This window comes from Platichthys flesus, chromosome 5 (assembly GCF_949316205.1).
Source record: "Platichthys flesus chromosome 5, fPlaFle2.1, whole genome shotgun sequence".
NCBI lineage: Eukaryota > Metazoa > Chordata > Actinopteri > Pleuronectiformes > Pleuronectidae > Platichthys > Platichthys flesus.
The window spans coordinates 4,194,890-4,212,597 of record NC_084949.1 but is presented as its reverse complement, the minus strand read 5'-3'; the positions used below and the strand labels follow the sequence as shown (position 1 = coordinate 4,212,597).

Here is a 17,708-nt window from a genome sequence, read left to right as displayed (position 1 = left end):
TTCATGCAGATTCTTATACCAGACTGTAACACAGCTTGACACAATATACCACAGTATCATTCGACTGCATCTACGTGTTTTCAATTGTGAAGGATCAAGAAGGATCGTGGAGTCTTTCTTTGTAGAGTTTGCATGTTGTCCCTGTGTCAGCATGGGTTTTCTCCAGGTGCTCCAGTTTCCTCCCACAGACATAAAGATTGGGCTAGGCTAATTCGAGACTCTGAATTGACAGTAGGTGTATCTGAGACTGAAGGGCTGTTTATCTCTATATGCTGGCCCTGCAATCAGTGGCAACATACTCAGGGTGTCTCTTGAATAAAAGATGAATTAAAAAAGCTTAACCAAGTAACAAACATGCTCTCTGGCCTTGGAGGGCTTGTTAGTTTATTTTTGAACACATGCAGTAGTTGCCTCTAATTGCATGACGACATGTGGGACAACAAGGGCCACACTGTCATGGCTGATAAAAATAACAATAAGCACCTTTCGAAATACAGCAACAAGGTGCTTTACAGGTTAAAAATGAACGATTTAAGGCAAACAATAACAAACAAGCAAAAGCAATTTGAAGATCACAGACTAAAGCATAAATTCTAAAAAAAAACAAGAACTAATCTGAACCTAAAAGAGGTCACTTAAGCTTGGGAGAACTGAAAATGTCTGCATTGTCCTATCTTTTCCCTCATTTATTCTGCCCCAAATATGTCAACTTCTGAAAAAATGTCTATGTATTTCTATTTATACACGTTTATTTGGTTTTACGTGGTCTAACTACTGTATATTCAGACGTACCTGCTTATTTTCAGTGTTCTGGCAGTAAAAAACAATTTTCCTTACACGTCAAGTAACGTGTAATAAATGGAGCCCAAATTTAATCCGGCTTTGTTTTTCTCACTAGTCTGATCTAGAACTGTGCCTAATAAACCTCATTCTGATATTACCCATCATGCACAGAGTGGCTCTTCGGTGTATGTTAACTCCAAATAAAGCTTCCCCTTGATAACAAGAGGATATACCTTCTGTCTTCGCTCTCTCTATACTGCAAAGTCTCCTCATATTCATTGTGTCTTGCATGATAATCCTGCACAATATGCTGTGGCAAATTTGAAAGAGCAGCAATTATTTGAATGGTTTTCTGAAACCACATTTCTCCTTTGTCCATGGTGTGCTGGTCCCCATCAATGATTAGCCAGATGATGAAGCCATTATTGACTGAACCTGAGCCTGCGCATCATGGAACATTAAATACATAACTTCCTCTCAAGGGGCCCGGAGCAGCTCTCCACCAGCTTACGGGCCATACAGGCCAAGCTCACTTGTAGGGCCTGCATGGTGCTTCAAACTGTCATGGTTTGTGTGGTAAACCCCTGAGGCACCAAACTAAATTGTAACAAACCCTGTAAAGGAGGAAGGTGAAGCCCATCATGACAGTGTGGTTTATAACATATTATGTGTTAGTCACTTTAAAGTGACACACTGCTATGCTACTATATCTCTGGCTATTTCGATATGATGCTCCTTTAGTGCCACACACCTCTGCGTCTTTCTGAAACATGTCACTGCTTATTCTACGATTCTCGGTAGGCTATTGACGATTTGATCGAGGATTTCAAATGTGCAATATAACATAGCCGATGTCTTCTAGTCTGTATCGTGTCCGGTGAGGGCCTACGATTCCCAACCACACCCCATCTTTCTCGCTCCGCCGAGGGGGAGCGCAGATGATCGCACACACCGCCTCACCATGCACCGTAGGTCCGTCTACCGGGGCTTTTAGAACGGTTTGTGCCGCTCCAGGCCTGTGAGCTATAATGCCACAGTAATTCCCATTATTGCCGATCTCATCCCCTCTCTCCACCTATCTCACTTACACGCAGACATCCACTCATCGAAAAAAACAAAAGACTAAACGGATAAAGCCACTCCTGGCAGCATGCGTGCGTAAAAGGGAGAACTGGAGTGGTGCTGGATGTGTAAGCTGAGGAATGGGGTGCAGTCCCCATTGATGAAAACGAGAGGGTGAGGGATGGATGATGCTATGATTCATCCAAAGCCCCCCCCCCCCCCCCCCCCCATCACTGTCACACCCCGTCCTCCTCCTCACGGCCCCATCTACACCTGTAACACGTTTGACCCTGTTTCAGGTCATCTTTGGCTGCATAATGTTTAAATATTGGCTGATCCTTCCCCTCGCAACCATAGAGGATGTATTCGTTGTGATGCTGAATTGTTACACACACACACACACACACACACACACACACACACAGAGCTGTTACTGCTATGTACTGTGCATTTATACTGGTGAGTCCGTTTTTGGGGACACACACACCATTAAAGACAAACCTTCAGTTGCAGAGCAGGACAGACCAATGGCTGCTGGATGTGCAGGGTGTGTGTCAGGTTCACCAACACAATGGTAGCCTCATCAGTAGTGTTCAACCGGGCATAGCTGTGTGTGTGTTCGGCGTTTTTAAGTTCCACCTGATAGAAGGAAGGATGCTGCTCTTACTTTAGCATGGCTTGTTCTTTGTCCTCTTCCTCCTTCTGCCGAGCCATCACTGCCATGATGATCTTCCTCTCCTCCTCGGTCAGGTGGCTGAGGTCCGGCAGATCCGGCATGGATGGCGGCGCGGTGGGTGGGCGAGGGCCGCCCTGGGGCCCCACGGAGGCGGACATCTTCTCCACCACCACTGCCGACGCCGCCGACGCCGCCCCGCCGCCTCCTCCCGCTCCTCCTCGGCGGGTCGTTTCGGCTGACAGGTTCCCCCCGGAGCGTTATCCGAGCCACACCTCACGACGCGCTCCGCGGGCACGGCGGCCGCGGCAGCCGCAGCTCCGGCGAATAGTGCGGGCGGCTCATGGTTGCGGGCAGCCTCGGTTGTGCTTTTGTTCGTCCACTCGCCGGGTGCTTGTCCCGCCACACTCTGGTCGTCAATACCCCCGACCAACCCCCGTCTTTTCCACCTTCTCTCCCCTCCACCGCCCGGATTCACGTGGAACCCATGTCCGCTTGTTCACGCCGGGGGCTGAGTCGAGCTGTGCGGGGCCCTGGTTCACTCTGCTGGGTAGTGGTCCCTCCGTCAGACTGGAGCAGGATGTTGGACGGTAAAGGCGGAGTCCTCTGTCTCTCTCTCTCTCTCTCTCGCTCTCTCTCTCTCTCTCTCTCTCTCTCTCTCTCTCTCTCTCTCTCTCTCTCTCTCTCTCTCTCTTTCTCTCGGTCAGTGCAGCCCACCTCCCTCTCTCTTATTTTGCGGGGGCATGCTAACTCCTGTGAGAATGGGGTCCTCATCGTCACCGAACATCGTCCCAGGGTCTTAGCACACACACAAACACACACACAGTCGTGTCTCCATGACAATACGTTGACATTGATTTCCTGGAGACTCACTCCAACCTTAATTATATAATACTTGCAGGACTCTTTCCTTCAACTGAACATAACCTAAACCTAACCCTGACTTATCCTTAACCATAACAAAGGTACACCCAACCATAAACCTTAAATTAAACTACACATTAACTGTTTTAAGATTAAATTAATCTTAAAACATTACTTCACATTAAAATGTAATTATTCATGTCATATGGATTTGCTTTTTGTTATATTTGCAGCCACCTAATGAAAGGTCTGTTAGTCACTGTTCCTTTTCAGCACCTGGACAGCTCCTCCGAACAGCAGCGTCTGCAGTCACATGGTTTATTCTCTGATTCACTCTGCAGCTTCTTCAACAAGCTGAACATCTTCTCTGAATGTTGTACCTATGTGCCATACAGGGTGAGGGGTAGTGTTTACAGACTGGAGCAGCAAAATGTGCTTCTCGTAGGGCTTTTGACAAATGTCATGATAAATACACATTTAAGTGAGAGAACCATGATGCTCTTTCCAACTCATGATTTTGTTTTCAACAATAATCAGCAAGGCCTGAACCAATAGAAGTTGCCCAAGATTTGATTTGATTATATTAGTTTACCAACCATATTTTGAGTGCTACTTAACTTGTGTATTGTACATATGTCAGTTTAATTCAATAGAGCTATTTCCAGCTCTTTTTGCTAGGTATTGCATGTTGAAATCTATACGTGTGCTACATTGTAACACAATGTAACACACATATCATGTAGTATACATCTAATGACAGTTGTGACACCTTTGTGCGAAAATAAAAGATAGAGAAATCAAGACATTTTATGTCATACATTTGTTTTTAGTGTCATTAACACGGGAACAATGCATATTGATCAACATCATTGAAAATGTTTGTTTTGAAAAGGAATATTTTCATGTGTTATTATTACTGATTTTATTTCACCTTTATATCCTGTCTTACTGTAGCTCATCCCCACTAAGGTTAACTCACAGAAACAACACCTCACCTTTCCAAGGTCCCTCTCTGAAGACCCCTGAGATATGTTCATACTGTTATCACTTGATCTTTAAAGAAGCTGGAGCCCCCCCCTCCTTCCACCTGCTCGATCTGTATTCACATACACGCTTCCAGGCCATACCTGATCCGGAGCTGGCCCTGGTCCCTCCCTGATGACGTGACGCACGGGTGAGTGGCGGCGTCCGTCCAGCAGGTGGCACAACCCCCACATGCTCCTGCTGCCGCTGCTGTCATCCAGTGACGTCACTGAGGAGGTGACTGTACCGCGGTGACGTCAGCCGCTCGTGGTGCAGGATTTTGTCATCATATGGGTCGTGACTAGGGAGCACCAGCCCTGAGTGGCACAGTGGTGCTCCGGTACAGCGGATGTTTGGTGCAGACCTCGGATATGAATAAGACTGAGTGGAGAGTGTGGGAGGACAGGGAGCTCCTGCTCTAATGGATCTTTTCTTCACATTTAAGACGTGTACACTTTCTCTGTCAACTCGATAGGGACACTTTATTACTGGGTTAATGAATAGGATGCATGTTACACTATGGTGAATTACTAAATGTTGGAATAATGTATAAAGTCTGTTTATCACTGCTCACTGCATGTATTTGCTTATACTTAAAAAAAATAAAGTCCTTAAGAGTTGACAAATAATTTCAGTTCACGGTGACCCCCACTGTCTGCATGTCAAAAAATGAAATGGAAAATCGGCTACATTTATTTTATGGCAGAATGGGGCTGATTGAAGATATTTGGCTAAACATTTTTTTTACACCTGCTTCTTGACACAAAGACCAGGTTTTATTTAAACTAATGCAAATAAAGTGTGTATTATATTTGAAATACAAATTAAGTTCTAATGACCCATTTCCCCAGGGGGAAATATTGATCATTATTACAATGGCACACTATATTTCTGCTAATGCATGCAGATTGTTCATTGACTGGTTGAACCAATTAATGCAATGAAGTGGAATGACCATCTGAGGAACACCAGGAGAAATGTCTTGTTTAACAATCAAATGTAAATCTGCCTAATGTAGCAGCAGAACACTCACTCAAAAGCAGGCTCTGCTGACACCAAATACACCAAGTAAAAGTCCAGTAGAGACATGATCCATCAAAGAGACACAGAATTGTTACGATCAACGCGTCTCTTCAGGGAAAGACAGCCATTTGCCCTGGACTTGAGTTAAACCTGGAAGCCCTGAAATGAATGACTGAAAATGCAGACGCTCACAATACACAGATAAGTATTGTCCTCATTCCTATTATGAGGTGAGGTGAAACATTTTTGCCTTCAGCAAAAATGTTAGTTGTCAGTTTTCAGTGGGTTAAAGGTGTTGCCCCAACATTACTGCTTAATGTAGAGACCAAGAAGTTTGCTCTGTAGTAGTAATAGTAGAAGTATTAATCATAATAATTATAACAAGCATCAAAGGCAATTTGAAATTCACAAACAATCAGAGTAAAAATAAAATAATTATGATAAAGATTTGGTTAATAAAAGTCATAGACGTCAAACAATAACAGCTTTTTTATAAAGATGTGTCTTAACAAGAGAAATAAAACATGAACCAACTCTGCTAGTCTAATCTCTTCTGGCACATGGGCCCTGATGGCAAAGGCTCTATCTCTATTGGTTTTCAGTCTAGATTTCTGAATGACTAGAAACGCTGGATCCTAAAACAACAACAATCTTTTGAAGGGTGTTAGAAGCCGAGCAGGGGCATTCTGGACTAACTGTAGTTGGAGGATTGATTTCTTTCCATTTTTTTTGCAATATTGAATTACAAAAAGAATATGTTAATAAAGATTTAAAACCTCCGCTATGTTCAAGTCCTTGACTGTGGCACACAAACAAATAGTCTTCAAGTGGTTTTCGTTATGTCTCATTTTAGATCTGTTTCTGATGGTCAAACATAAGAAAACAAGAACTACCACCCTGCAGTTGTTCTTTATACCGCTGACATGTTTTGTTGAGTTCACGGTGACCTTTGATCTCTGCTCAAATCGAATCAGTTTATAAGCGTGTCCGATTGAATGGTTCTTTCAAATTTGATGAAATTCTCTGATGGCATTCTAGAGATATCGTGTTCACAAAAATGGCACTGACACACAATCTGAAAAAAGTGGACGATTATTTAATTTTTTTAATTTTTTGTATTCCAAGGACAAATGTAAAATGTTTAGGAAAAAAAGTAATTTGGGGATCTATTTTTTTATTTTGCATATTGAGAATTAAATTAAAATTTAAGATTAAAGTTGAACATTTTAGAAAAAGGTTGTTTATACATCTGACCACCTCAACAAAATATCTTCAATATCCTTGAATTTAGTTCTACTTTATTCTTGAAAAGCAAATGTACGAAAATTCTTCCTCCTCGTCGGAGGATTGATTTCTGAATAAGACCACTCAAAAGGGAGATACAGTAGTCAAGGCAAGAGGAAATAAGGGCCTGAATGATTTTTTCCAGATCTATATGTGGAATAAAAGGTTAAACCTTGGCTATGTTTCTTAAATAATAAAAACTACTAATGTTGTGTTTGAAGCTCAGATTTTGGTCAAAGGCCACACCCGGATTATTGCTTGGATTTAATTTTTCCTGAAGGTGGGACCAAAGACAATTACATCTGATTTGTAGACGTTTAATTGGAGAAAGTTGTTTGCCATCCAGTGTTTTATTTCAGCGAGGAAGTCAATATGTTATGTCACATAAATGAACTAAAGAACCAGTCCCAATCCCATAATTTCAGCACAACAGGAAAGTAGCCAGGTCTGGCCAATGATCAGTATTGTGTAAGCTTACGCAGCTGAGTCTGTGATAAGAACCAGGGTTAGTCTAATTTAAGAAACACATTATTATCCGTCTGATAATGTTTTTAACCTGAAGGTTCAAGTTAGTTATTACTGGTACACTTCTGATGTTAAAGAGAGCGACACATGAAAACCAATCTGGTTTGATTTGATTTCTAATTCTAACATGTCTGCCTGATTACTGCCATTATACCATTTGGAATTATGTAGTGCACAGTAACAAAACAACAACAAGCAGTGATTTGTGTGTTTGATGAAGAGCTGGAGGAAGCTGGCTTACTGTTAGGTTTGGATGGAGATTAGGTTAAAGTATATATTTTTAGATATTCAAACATGCAGCCTGGAGCTACTTCCTAGCCATTTTAAGAACACACAATATTTACACACTCAAAATTTGTACTTTGAGCAGAGTTGACTCTTTAGGGGTTTAATATGTCATGATAGACATCATATTTGGTCTGACTACATTCTAACACTGAAATAAAGGAAAGAAGCGGCTTCAATAGGATGCTTTCCCACAAAATCAGTAGACATCTCAATACAACCAATCCTCATCACTGTGAATATACTGATATCTAGTGGATAGATGAGAACACTGCATGAGCAGTGGACAGAAAACCTCCTCACTTTTTGAATCAGAGGTTGATTTAGCAGATATGAGAAACTGAAATCTTTGTTGAACAGGAGCCATTGTTGTTAACATTTTTTAGTAAGGGATCAAATTAAGTGTTTAAACACAGTGCAACTGTATCAAAGACTCATGAAGTTGGCAACATGGGAAGGTGTAGTTTGCGTTTGTTGTTAAGCTGTCAGCAGCCAAAGGCCTTTAGTTATACCAGAGCCAATCTAAGCAGAGTCTATCCACTCTGTATTAATGCTACTGAAATAGCAGGCAGTCACAAGGATGGCTTCAATTGATTGAACAAAATTAGGCTAATCGGCTAAAATACTTTTTTTACAACTGCTTCTTGAAAATACAGATTTTAATTTAAAAAATGGAAACATAGCTTTGTATAGCATTCTGCTAGTACATGCTGATTGGGAATGCCTGATTTGAGGAATACAACGTCCCTGGATGCCGCTCATGTGTCAGGAAAGTGAATGAAGTTGAATTACCATCTAAAGGCGGACCAGGAGGAGCGTTGGACAACTAAAGTGTCTTTTGGTGTGTGATGTCACAGAAACCTACAGAAAGGTTTTTCACAATGAGTCAAAATATGCAAATCTACTCAAATGGATATTTTTTACATCTTACATTGATAACATGAGGGAAATTGGCATAACAATTAGGAATACCCCATGAACGTTTTAGGATAAAGCTCAAAAGACCCCCATTCATTCTGGTGCCACTTACACAAGAAATGCTGATGAACTGTATCTCTCCTCTCTCCTAAAGAGTAACTAAATCAGTATTTATTACCACAGAGCATTGAGCAGCTGTGTTTGTTGCGTAGTAACTCAACTTCTTATTCCTCACAGGACGTTTCAAAAGTTTCAATGTCTCACTTTATCAAATGATATCATTATTTATACTAATCCGATTTATATTACATGTAAATATCCTTTCGTGAAAAATACAACTTTTCAGCAAACTGCTACTGAACTAAATATAGAAGTCACAAACTATGTGAATTTGACAATCGCTGAAAAAGATCACAAAGTTAAGGCAAATACATTATTCACTTTTTGTTAATTCTACAAAGACATGCGTAAGGTTTTTAGCAAACACAGTTGTACCTGTAGATAACGTACTTTTATATTTTTGTGCAATCAAAGATGAAACAAGTGGAAGGTCAAATTTTATTCTGTTCCGAAAGTTGAAGAACCAAGTTGCCAGCAGCCCTTTCACAAGCAAACACAGGAGGGTGAATACAAATAACGTCGTAACGGAGATCTGAAGTACTTACATTACAGGTTCATCTTTACAATTGTTTACTTTGTTAATGGTAGATTTACCAGTCTAACTCTTAATTGACAATATGTCAAATGCAAAAAAATGCTACATTCAACATCTTTAACATCATATTTCACAAGAAACACATCACTACCACAAAATGGACCAATATTTTCTATGACAATGACCTGTACACCCCACCCAAACCAATGTATCTATGCCTCAGTGGTCAGAGAATGAAAGGTCTCAATATTCTCAAGTGCATTTCCTATCAAAATAAATATTTTCTGTAAAAAAATCACACTGCAGAAGGAAACAAATATGAAAGATTAGGGTTTAGATTTCAGAACTGGGTAAAGTAATAACGCATTTAATGGTTTGTTTTAGTAGTACAGGAAGGCCTGTGTGGATTTATTTCAGATTTTATAATTTGATTTGGATTTATTGGGATGCTTTCGCTCCATTTTTGATGGTCTCTGTCTGCAGGTCTTCTGTGCGGGACACCACTTTTCCATCAATCATCTCCTCAATCACAACTCTAGTCCTCTGGGTAATGACTGGTTGAGATTCTGAGGAAAATCAAAGGCAAAATAAAATCAGTAGAATATTTAATTAAAGAGGCAGAGAGCTAAAAATAATGAAATGGTGATATCAACTTACTTTTGACCTCTTTGACCACAGTCTTTTGTACAATGGCGGCAGAAGATTTGCTGGAAGAGCAGATAGAAAGACAAAAAATAAGTCTAACTACTGAATATGGAAATTATACAAATGTGATAAATGAGTAGTTTGGCATTTTGGTTTATACACTTTGCTTTTTTGCTGAGAGTTAGATGAGATAGAAGGAGCGGACTAAATGTAATATAGCAAATGTTGTATTTATAGTTGGTGGTCAATTGCCATCAGCGGGGGCATTTAGACATGAAAGGGCTATTCCCTAAATGTTTCTTTATTACACTTTTCATCTGTGTATAAAATGTTCTTAATCAGTATGTACAGATTCTTACCTTGAATCCTCTCCATCCAGCAGCCTTCGGTACTCTGCGATCTCCATCTCCAGCCTGGTCTTGATGTCAAGAAGCTGCTGGTAATCGGTGGACTGCCTCTCGATGTCCGTCCTCATCTTGCTGAGCTCACTCTCCAGGTGGTAGACCCTATCCTGGAGCTGGCTCAGCTGCATGCTGTAGCTGGACTCGGTCTCAGACAGTGTAGTCTCTAAGGCAGATTTCTGCACAGGAAACAAAACAAGGAGGAGATATAAGAAGCCTCCCAGGAACTAATTGCTTGTTTTCCAATGTCTCTTTTAATTGTGTTGCCTGAGGCATAAAAAAAAGTGACAGGCAGGTTTAGTGACTGTTATTCATAGCATGTCTAGTCAAACATGTTGTGAAATATGTTATATGGCATGTATGCACTGCTGTAACACGAGATGACAAGATGCAACTGGTTGGCAATAATTGTGTTGTATGGTAGTGAAAAAAAGGAAATGCATGAAATGATGTGCTGCTGCATCTGTTCACAAGGGGTATGCCCTACCAGGCTGAGCTGGGACTGCAGCTCAATCTGCAGAGACTGCAGGGTCCGCTTGAGCTCGTTGATCTCGCTGCGGGAGCTCTGGAGGATCTCTGTGCTGGTTGACACCTGCTTGTTCAGTTCATCAAACTGGAGGACATTGAATTGGACATGAAAATGCTCAGAGAGCTATTCAGGCAAATAGATCATTATTGTTTTTTTTTCTTTTTCATGAGGTTTTATTCATTCATCACGCTCCCCCTCACCTTGACCTTGTACCAGGCGTCCATTTCGCGGCGGTTCTTTTCGGCGATGCCCTCATACTGAGACCTGATCTCGTCCATGACAGCGCTCAGGTCCGCCTGGGGCTTGGCATCCACCTCCACGTTCACAGAGCTGGTATTCATTTGATTGCGCATGGCTGCAAGCTCCTACAGGCAGAACAACAATTGAAGGTCAAATGTAAAATATGCCGGGAGAGCCATAGAAGGATTGAGTAAAAGAAGGTTCAAAGAGGCCATTTGAAAAACAGCTAAATTCCCGCTCTTAAAAAAACAAATATTGTATTTTTATAGTAAACAATATCTTGTTCTGTTCAGTGCACTCAGTTTTGGCTAACAGGTCCTCAATTTATCTGATGTCACCAATGTTGGCTAGTATCGATTCATTTTAAAATGGATGATACTATGTATAAATAATATTTATGTATATATTGAGGACAGTATGGAGTCCCTTTTGCAGCATCTCCATTAGTGAACCAACTGTAGGAACTTCCTATCTGACATGTCTTGTCTTATTATGACTCTCATGAGTGCTTGTTTTACGGCTGCAACCTGTGGCCTGGGGCAGGATGTGCTTCTACAAACACAGCTTAAGGGCACAGCAGACAATGCAAATAATGTTTGTTTGCACAAGTTAAAGATGGCATCCCTAGGCTTTTGGCAAATATATGACTATCTCTCCCATGAAAAACAATTTTAATATTTATCTTAGCATCTCTTCTCAGGAACCAAGGATGAATAAATGGATAACGCTCCCTTCTGGTAAAGTAAAGAAACTATCTATCCTTTAAAAAAGATTCAGTAAGATACTGGGGACATGCTCTCTGAGATGGTTTGATGTTATTGCTGGCTGCAGAAACCTCACCTCTGCATGGTTCTTCTTCAGGTAGACCAGCTCCTCCTTCAAGCCCTCGATCTGCATCTCCAGGTCCGACCGGGCCATGGTCAGCTCATCCAGAACCTTGCGCAGTCCGGCGATGTCCTGCTCCACAGACATGCGCATCGCCATCTCATTCTCAAACCTGCGTAGGAAAGCAGCATGGACATTCATGTACCTGCTCAATTACTGTTAGAACTAACAACACAAGCAGACACGGAGACACTGCGCCAAAACCAGTCCGACCGGTTTTTATCTCTGTTGACCGTTACACCCCTGTGTGTGACAATATTTCCACTAAGTCTGGAATGCCTGAACCAGTCATGTTATAATATTACATTTTTTAAAATAGATTCAAGATTATAATTCCTGATAAACTATTGCACTCACTTGATCCTGAAGTCCTCTGCTGCCAGTCTGGCATTATCAATCTGCAGCATCAGCCTGGCATTGTCCTGTGTGGCAACATTTATCTAAAAAAGAAGAAGCAGCATTGTTAGTCATCTCTGATCCACAAATCATATGTTGGTGATTAATTTGCCCAGAATGTGGGGCAACGAGCTTTCTTTTGATCTTCAGAACAGAGCTCTTTACGCCTGAGTGGCGCTCCACTGTAATTATTATAAACCGTTGATGGCATCAGGTGATAAGTCATATTAAACTTTACTTTCAATATGGCGTGCTTGCATTTTAAAGTGCAGCAACTCCAATGCACATACTTCAAATCCTCCATGGTCACATTTTATGATTTACTTGATAAATCATAAAATGATTGAACAAATGAACCGATCCTGTTCTGAGGTCACATGACTGATTAAACTCCACAGTATTTACACAGACAGTACCTTAATGAGGAATCATCAAGGTGGGGCAATAATTAAAGGTGTTAATCTTTACCGTGCCATGTTAAATGGATGATGTTTTGTTTTAATTATATCGCACATGATTGTCTGTAAAAGATTAAGGAGTTGGGGGCAATTAATATATTTTTTGGTAGATTATCATTTGTTTGTGTTTATATAATTTTAATGATGATTTGATGTTCCTTATTTACCTTATCTGTTTCAATAGAAAGTTTAAGGAGTTATGGAACACGAGATAATAGCCCCTGTGGATTATGTTATATTGTAATGATGAGTCTTGACTTTACGTAACATAAGTCACTTTGAGGTTGGATAATGAAACACATTTCATATGTGTGTCATATGTATGTGTGTGAGGAGGGGGGCAGCTCACCTTGTTGCGCAGCTCGTCCAGGATGGGCTGGTACCTGCTGTAGTCCTTCACAGCGGGGGCCTGCTTCTCGTACCACTGGCGGATCTGGAGCTCCAGCTGCGCGTTGGTGGTCTCCAGGACGCGCACCTTCTCCAGGTAGGTGGCCAGCCGGTCATTCAGGTTCTGCATGGTCCCCTTCTCACTGCCCGAGATCATGTTTCCTCCTCCACCTCCTCCGACAGCAGACATCAGGTCGAACCCGGAGCCGATGCCGTCGGAGGCGTAGGACACCCGGACGTTTCTACCGCCCGCGCCGCCATGGACGCTCGTTCCGCGCCTGGAGCTCGTCATGGACGGGACGGAGGAGTAGGACATGGAGGATAATCCAAAGCGGTTGGACATGGTGGCTTCTCTTCTGACCCTGGTGCTGGATTTCACTGGAAGTAGTCTGAGCCCTGGAGAGGTGCGGAGCAGCTGGTGTTGAAGGCAGCCCGGAGGATGCGTTTTATAGCCGCCTCCCTGCAGATGGGTGCGGCCGAGCAGGTAGATGGAAAGATGCTGCTCACCCGCCATCACAGGTGTGACCACAGGGCGTGGTGAGCTGCCCTTCAGGTTTCCTGTCCGCCATGTCTGAACCACTGTTCCCATTAAGGAATGGGTGTGATTCACTGACATCTTTCATGTCAGCTGCTCTGACAGAGGAATGTTTTATCTAATAGCAAGACGAGCTGGGGACAACTATCCCATTTAACACAATGATTTGAACCGTGCATTTATTACTAGAACGGACTAAAACTCCAGTAGCCTACCCAAATGGGTCATTGATTGAGTTTGAATTTGAAAGATGACCATTGATTTAAAAATGTATAACCTTGATTATTTAAACTACATCAATGTTGGCAGACTTATTGTGTCTGTATGTGTTCATGCTAACATCTCCATAAAGGCTTTCACTAACATGAGCTGCTTTAATCATGGACTGACCTTCGGGGAATATCTGGACATTCTCCGCTCAAGTTTCCAGGTGAGTGTTCTCCAAGCCAGCCCCATATTAAAAACTGTCCCAGTGAGCCCAGCTGAGAATACAGCAGGTGATCCTCAGTAGGATTCACTGCGAGCGATGGGGGTGGGGGGGAGGGGACGAACATGCGACAGAGGCAAAAATGAGACAAACTAAATGAATACATCTGCCCCAAGATAATCTCCTGCTGCTATGTTCCTGTGTGGAAAACAGTCTTCGGAGAAAGTCAGGACCCAATTCTTCTGACATCCTCAAATAATGTTTCACTACCCTTACTGCCTTCTACATAAGATTGTGGTTACTGTGTTCATGAGAAGAATCCATATAACTACTCCCTCTTGTGGTATTCACAACTTCCGATCGCACGATTCTTTTGAAATTAGCTCGATGTCCTTGAGTTGTGACTTGTTTTATTTCAGAAATGGGGCAGGCCATGGTCATTTTTAGTTGGATGATAAGTCATAAACTCCATTTCCTCCATGGTAGTGAATGGGAAATAGACTAAATTAGTTATTTAATGCTAAATATGGGGTTAAACCTAATGATTAACAGCTCATGTAGTGGCAGATATATGATGCCTCAGCCCCACAGCACGAACGCTGGAGAGATACCTTGTCTATATAACTTCATACAGTTAATAAAACGTAAGTGTTTATAAACTTGACCGCAGTGTTGCCAGGTTGCCTGGAGGCCTGCCATTGAGTGTTCTTGACTTGTCATTAATGAAAATTATATGTCATTGTTAGGTGTAGGCCCATTCCTTCAAGATGATAGAGATAATAGAAAACGTACTTGTTGCAGTTTGCTGCCTCGGGCTGCCGCTGCTATTCCATGAACTGAGCCCAGATGAGCACTAGTGTGTATTTTTCCATTTATGTCGCAGATAGTGATGTAAAAAGTTGGATCAGTGACTCAACCTTATTCTTTTCATGTTTGCACATAAATGATCAGAAACTCATTGGAGATGATAGATTTGTTGATTTAATGGGCTTTATTTCTTTACCTGTTTTACTTGAAGTTTAAACTCAGTTATACTGTGGAATGTCTTGCAAAGTGGCTATGTGAGTTTTTATTTTGTATTATGTAGTATAGTGTATATTGGCCTGCAGCTGTGTTGACTGAAATTTGTGTTTGGAGCTTCACAAACAGACCGCAGTATGGTCAACTGTTAGCTCAATGCCCCTGATATTTGACAATGTCTCTTGCCATCAATGTGTCTTGTCAGAGGGCTTTCCTCAATACTTACAGTCTTTTATATTTATTCTATAAGGAAATTGTTCAACTCCTCACAAGGGAAAACAGAGTTTTACATGTAACCAAAATGTGAACCTGGATTTATCTCAAATCATGAATAGGTTCTGTGCTTCTTCCACTGTCCCCTTTTCTAAAAAGACAGTGGCCTGCAGCTCTCGGTCTGACAGAGACCGTTTCGTGCCATGGTTTGGTTTGATTGTATAAGGCTGGTTTGTGTTGGCCAGTCTGTCAGCAGATTTTAATTCAGATTACCTTGAGATGCCACAGGTGTAATGCAAAAGCTAATTTGCATGTTCACCGATCACCCAGTAGCAGATGCACAGCATTGGGCTTATGTATTGGGATTAAGAACTGCAACTAAAATTCAGACTACTGATGTTCACAGGTATGGAATTTGATATATCTAGGAATCTCCCTTTCTGTCCCCTAGCTCATAATGCCCATGCTCCTGAATAAATGCTTCAAAGTGCAGACAAAAGTTGATCTTGGCAGAAATAGGGGCAAATGCCTGGATAAACATAGAAACTGTCGAAACTCTACTTTCTTAGCTGCTGCCAAGCGACACTCACTCAGAAACTCATTAGGTTCCAATCCCACGAAGGATGTTTGTTTTTATGACTGCAGGCATTTATCCAAAAATAAACCTGTAAATCATTTCAATTGTTCATAATTCCAAGCAATAAACATTTCATTGAACTTAATTAAAACTGACTGGCAGGTTTTATGCTGTAGTTAAGGGGTGAACCACCATTTGCCATTCAGTTAGATGACAACCTGTTTGGGGCTGCTCTACAATAATTGAGGTAACCTCTAGATTCCTGTGGCTTCATCCCACTGACATGAATTATCAGACGTGCATCTTCTATACACCACATTTTAATGGAGGCTAATACTTGTAAAATAATTTCAATTAGTTACAATTAACAATTAGTGAATAGTTAAGCTGAAACTGGTACTTGAGCTCAAAGCTATATTATCAAGATTTCCAAAAGTGACCATGTGTTATGTAAGAGTGGGGACCGGTATTATCACCCCATTCTGTGATTCCCTCACCTGTACAAAGTGTGAAGGTAAATGTCAGCTGTGTCCTTTATACCGTGTTTCAAGCCTAAATGTCCTCTGGTAACTTCCTTTGAGGCGTTTTCATGCTCTTACAGAGGTGGACTAGTGGCAGAAAGTTGGACTGTGGGCAGAAAAAACTATGGTGATCTCTGGTTCGAATCCACTGAGTGACAACACAAACAACATACCTGGACAGACAACACCTTGACAACACTTGGATCTGTTCCACACTGGCAAAGTGCCTACCCCACCCCACTGTCTAAGTGCCCCTGAGCAAGGTGCCTTACTCCCCTAACACCTGCTCCCCAGGGCGCCGGGCATGGCTGCCCACTGCTCTGTGTCCTCCTGTGTACACCAGATGGGTCATAGCAGAAAACAAATTTCCTCCCTTGCATATTGTGTGTGTGTGGGACAATAAACGGATCTTATCTTATCCAACACATAAGACGGTGGAAAATGGTGGATGTAGATTTAGAATTTCTCTACTAAAAAATGATTTTTATATTTTTGTTCTACAATGTCATCTTCATTTCTTCTTCTTAAATAACAAAAATATAAAACATTTAATTAACATAAGCATGTTGTATCAGTGTTTACTATTTCAGCCAAAGAAATCAGATAGGCTTTTTTATTTTGGATTATATAGGTGGAGCTGTTATTGGTCATGATCGCTATAAGTCACATGAATTGATATTGTTAAAAATCAACTTAAAGAGGTCAATAAACAGGAAATTGAATAAAAAATACTAGTTTAGCATCATATCATTTTGGTCAGATTCATGAAATGTCTGCATGACAGTTGGGAGTGTGCAGGCATTTCTTACAAAACTGTGTAATCTCTCCAACTAAGCTCAGATACATAAATATGACCTGTCTGAACTTTGGTGAGGTTTGAATGCTCATATTTAAAAGTCATAAACAATTAGAAATGGTTACATGCTGGGTCTATGGACCGATAAAATTAATAAAAGTTGCAGCCCCTATCATGATGATTCTGTACATATATATAGTGTCTTTGTTACACTTCCTCTGCTGTGACACAATGCCTTGCTCTGCTGTGACACAATGCTGTGACACAATGCTGTGACACAATGCCTTGATAGTTATAAGTTCTAAGTATTAGGTTCAGTTTTAATTATTAGGTTCCTCATTTTGTCAAGTTATCACGCACTGGCGGGATAGACCAAACAAAGAGATGCCTCTGCTCAGTTTAACTCGTAACTTTCCCGACATACCCCTCCTCCACCAGCCCTCCTGCTGACACCACTCACTGTGAACATTAAGTTCACAGCCCGGACTTGTTTGGCTGAGACATTTCCCCATCTTTCTCTACGCCTCACTGACTGACTGTGGCACTCCTAGTCTAATTGTTATTTTTGAAGTGTTGTGTAAGC

At 41.5% G+C, this 17,708-nt stretch overlaps 2 protein-coding genes across 9 annotated transcripts in view; both read right to left on the bottom strand.

Annotated features, from left to right (window-relative positions):
* The window catches only part of rims1b (regulating synaptic membrane exocytosis 1b), a 66,029-nt gene extending 62,876 nt beyond the window's left edge, over positions 1-3,153 (bottom strand). For 5 of the 8 annotated variants that reach the window (XM_062387043.1, XM_062387042.1, XM_062387044.1 and 2 more), the window contains exon 1: positions 2,513-3,149. In XM_062387043.1, coding sequence (XP_062243027.1) covers positions 2,513-2,679 — 167 coding nt within the window. In that variant the 5' untranslated portion in view covers positions 2,680-3,149. Of the gene's footprint in view, positions 1-2,512 lie in introns of all 8 variants that reach the window. The other 3 variants (XM_062387047.1, XM_062387049.1, XM_062387041.1) reach the window with 3 other exon arrangements.
* A 5,831-nt stretch (positions 3,154-8,984) lies between these two features.
* LOC133953233 (keratin, type I cytoskeletal 19-like) lies at positions 8,985-13,640 on the bottom strand. The gene is made up of 8 exons (XM_062387050.1): positions 12,999-13,640; positions 12,153-12,235; positions 11,751-11,907; positions 10,871-11,035; positions 10,629-10,754; positions 10,100-10,320; positions 9,753-9,802; positions 8,985-9,661 (listed from the first exon to the last, which is right to left on the bottom strand). The coding sequence occupies exons 1-8, from the start codon at positions 13,623-13,625 to the stop codon at positions 9,534-9,536; spliced, it is 1,557 nt and encodes a 518-aa protein (XP_062243034.1). The 5' UTR covers positions 13,626-13,640; the 3' UTR covers positions 8,985-9,533.
* Positions 13,641-17,708: the final 4,068 nt, after the last annotated feature.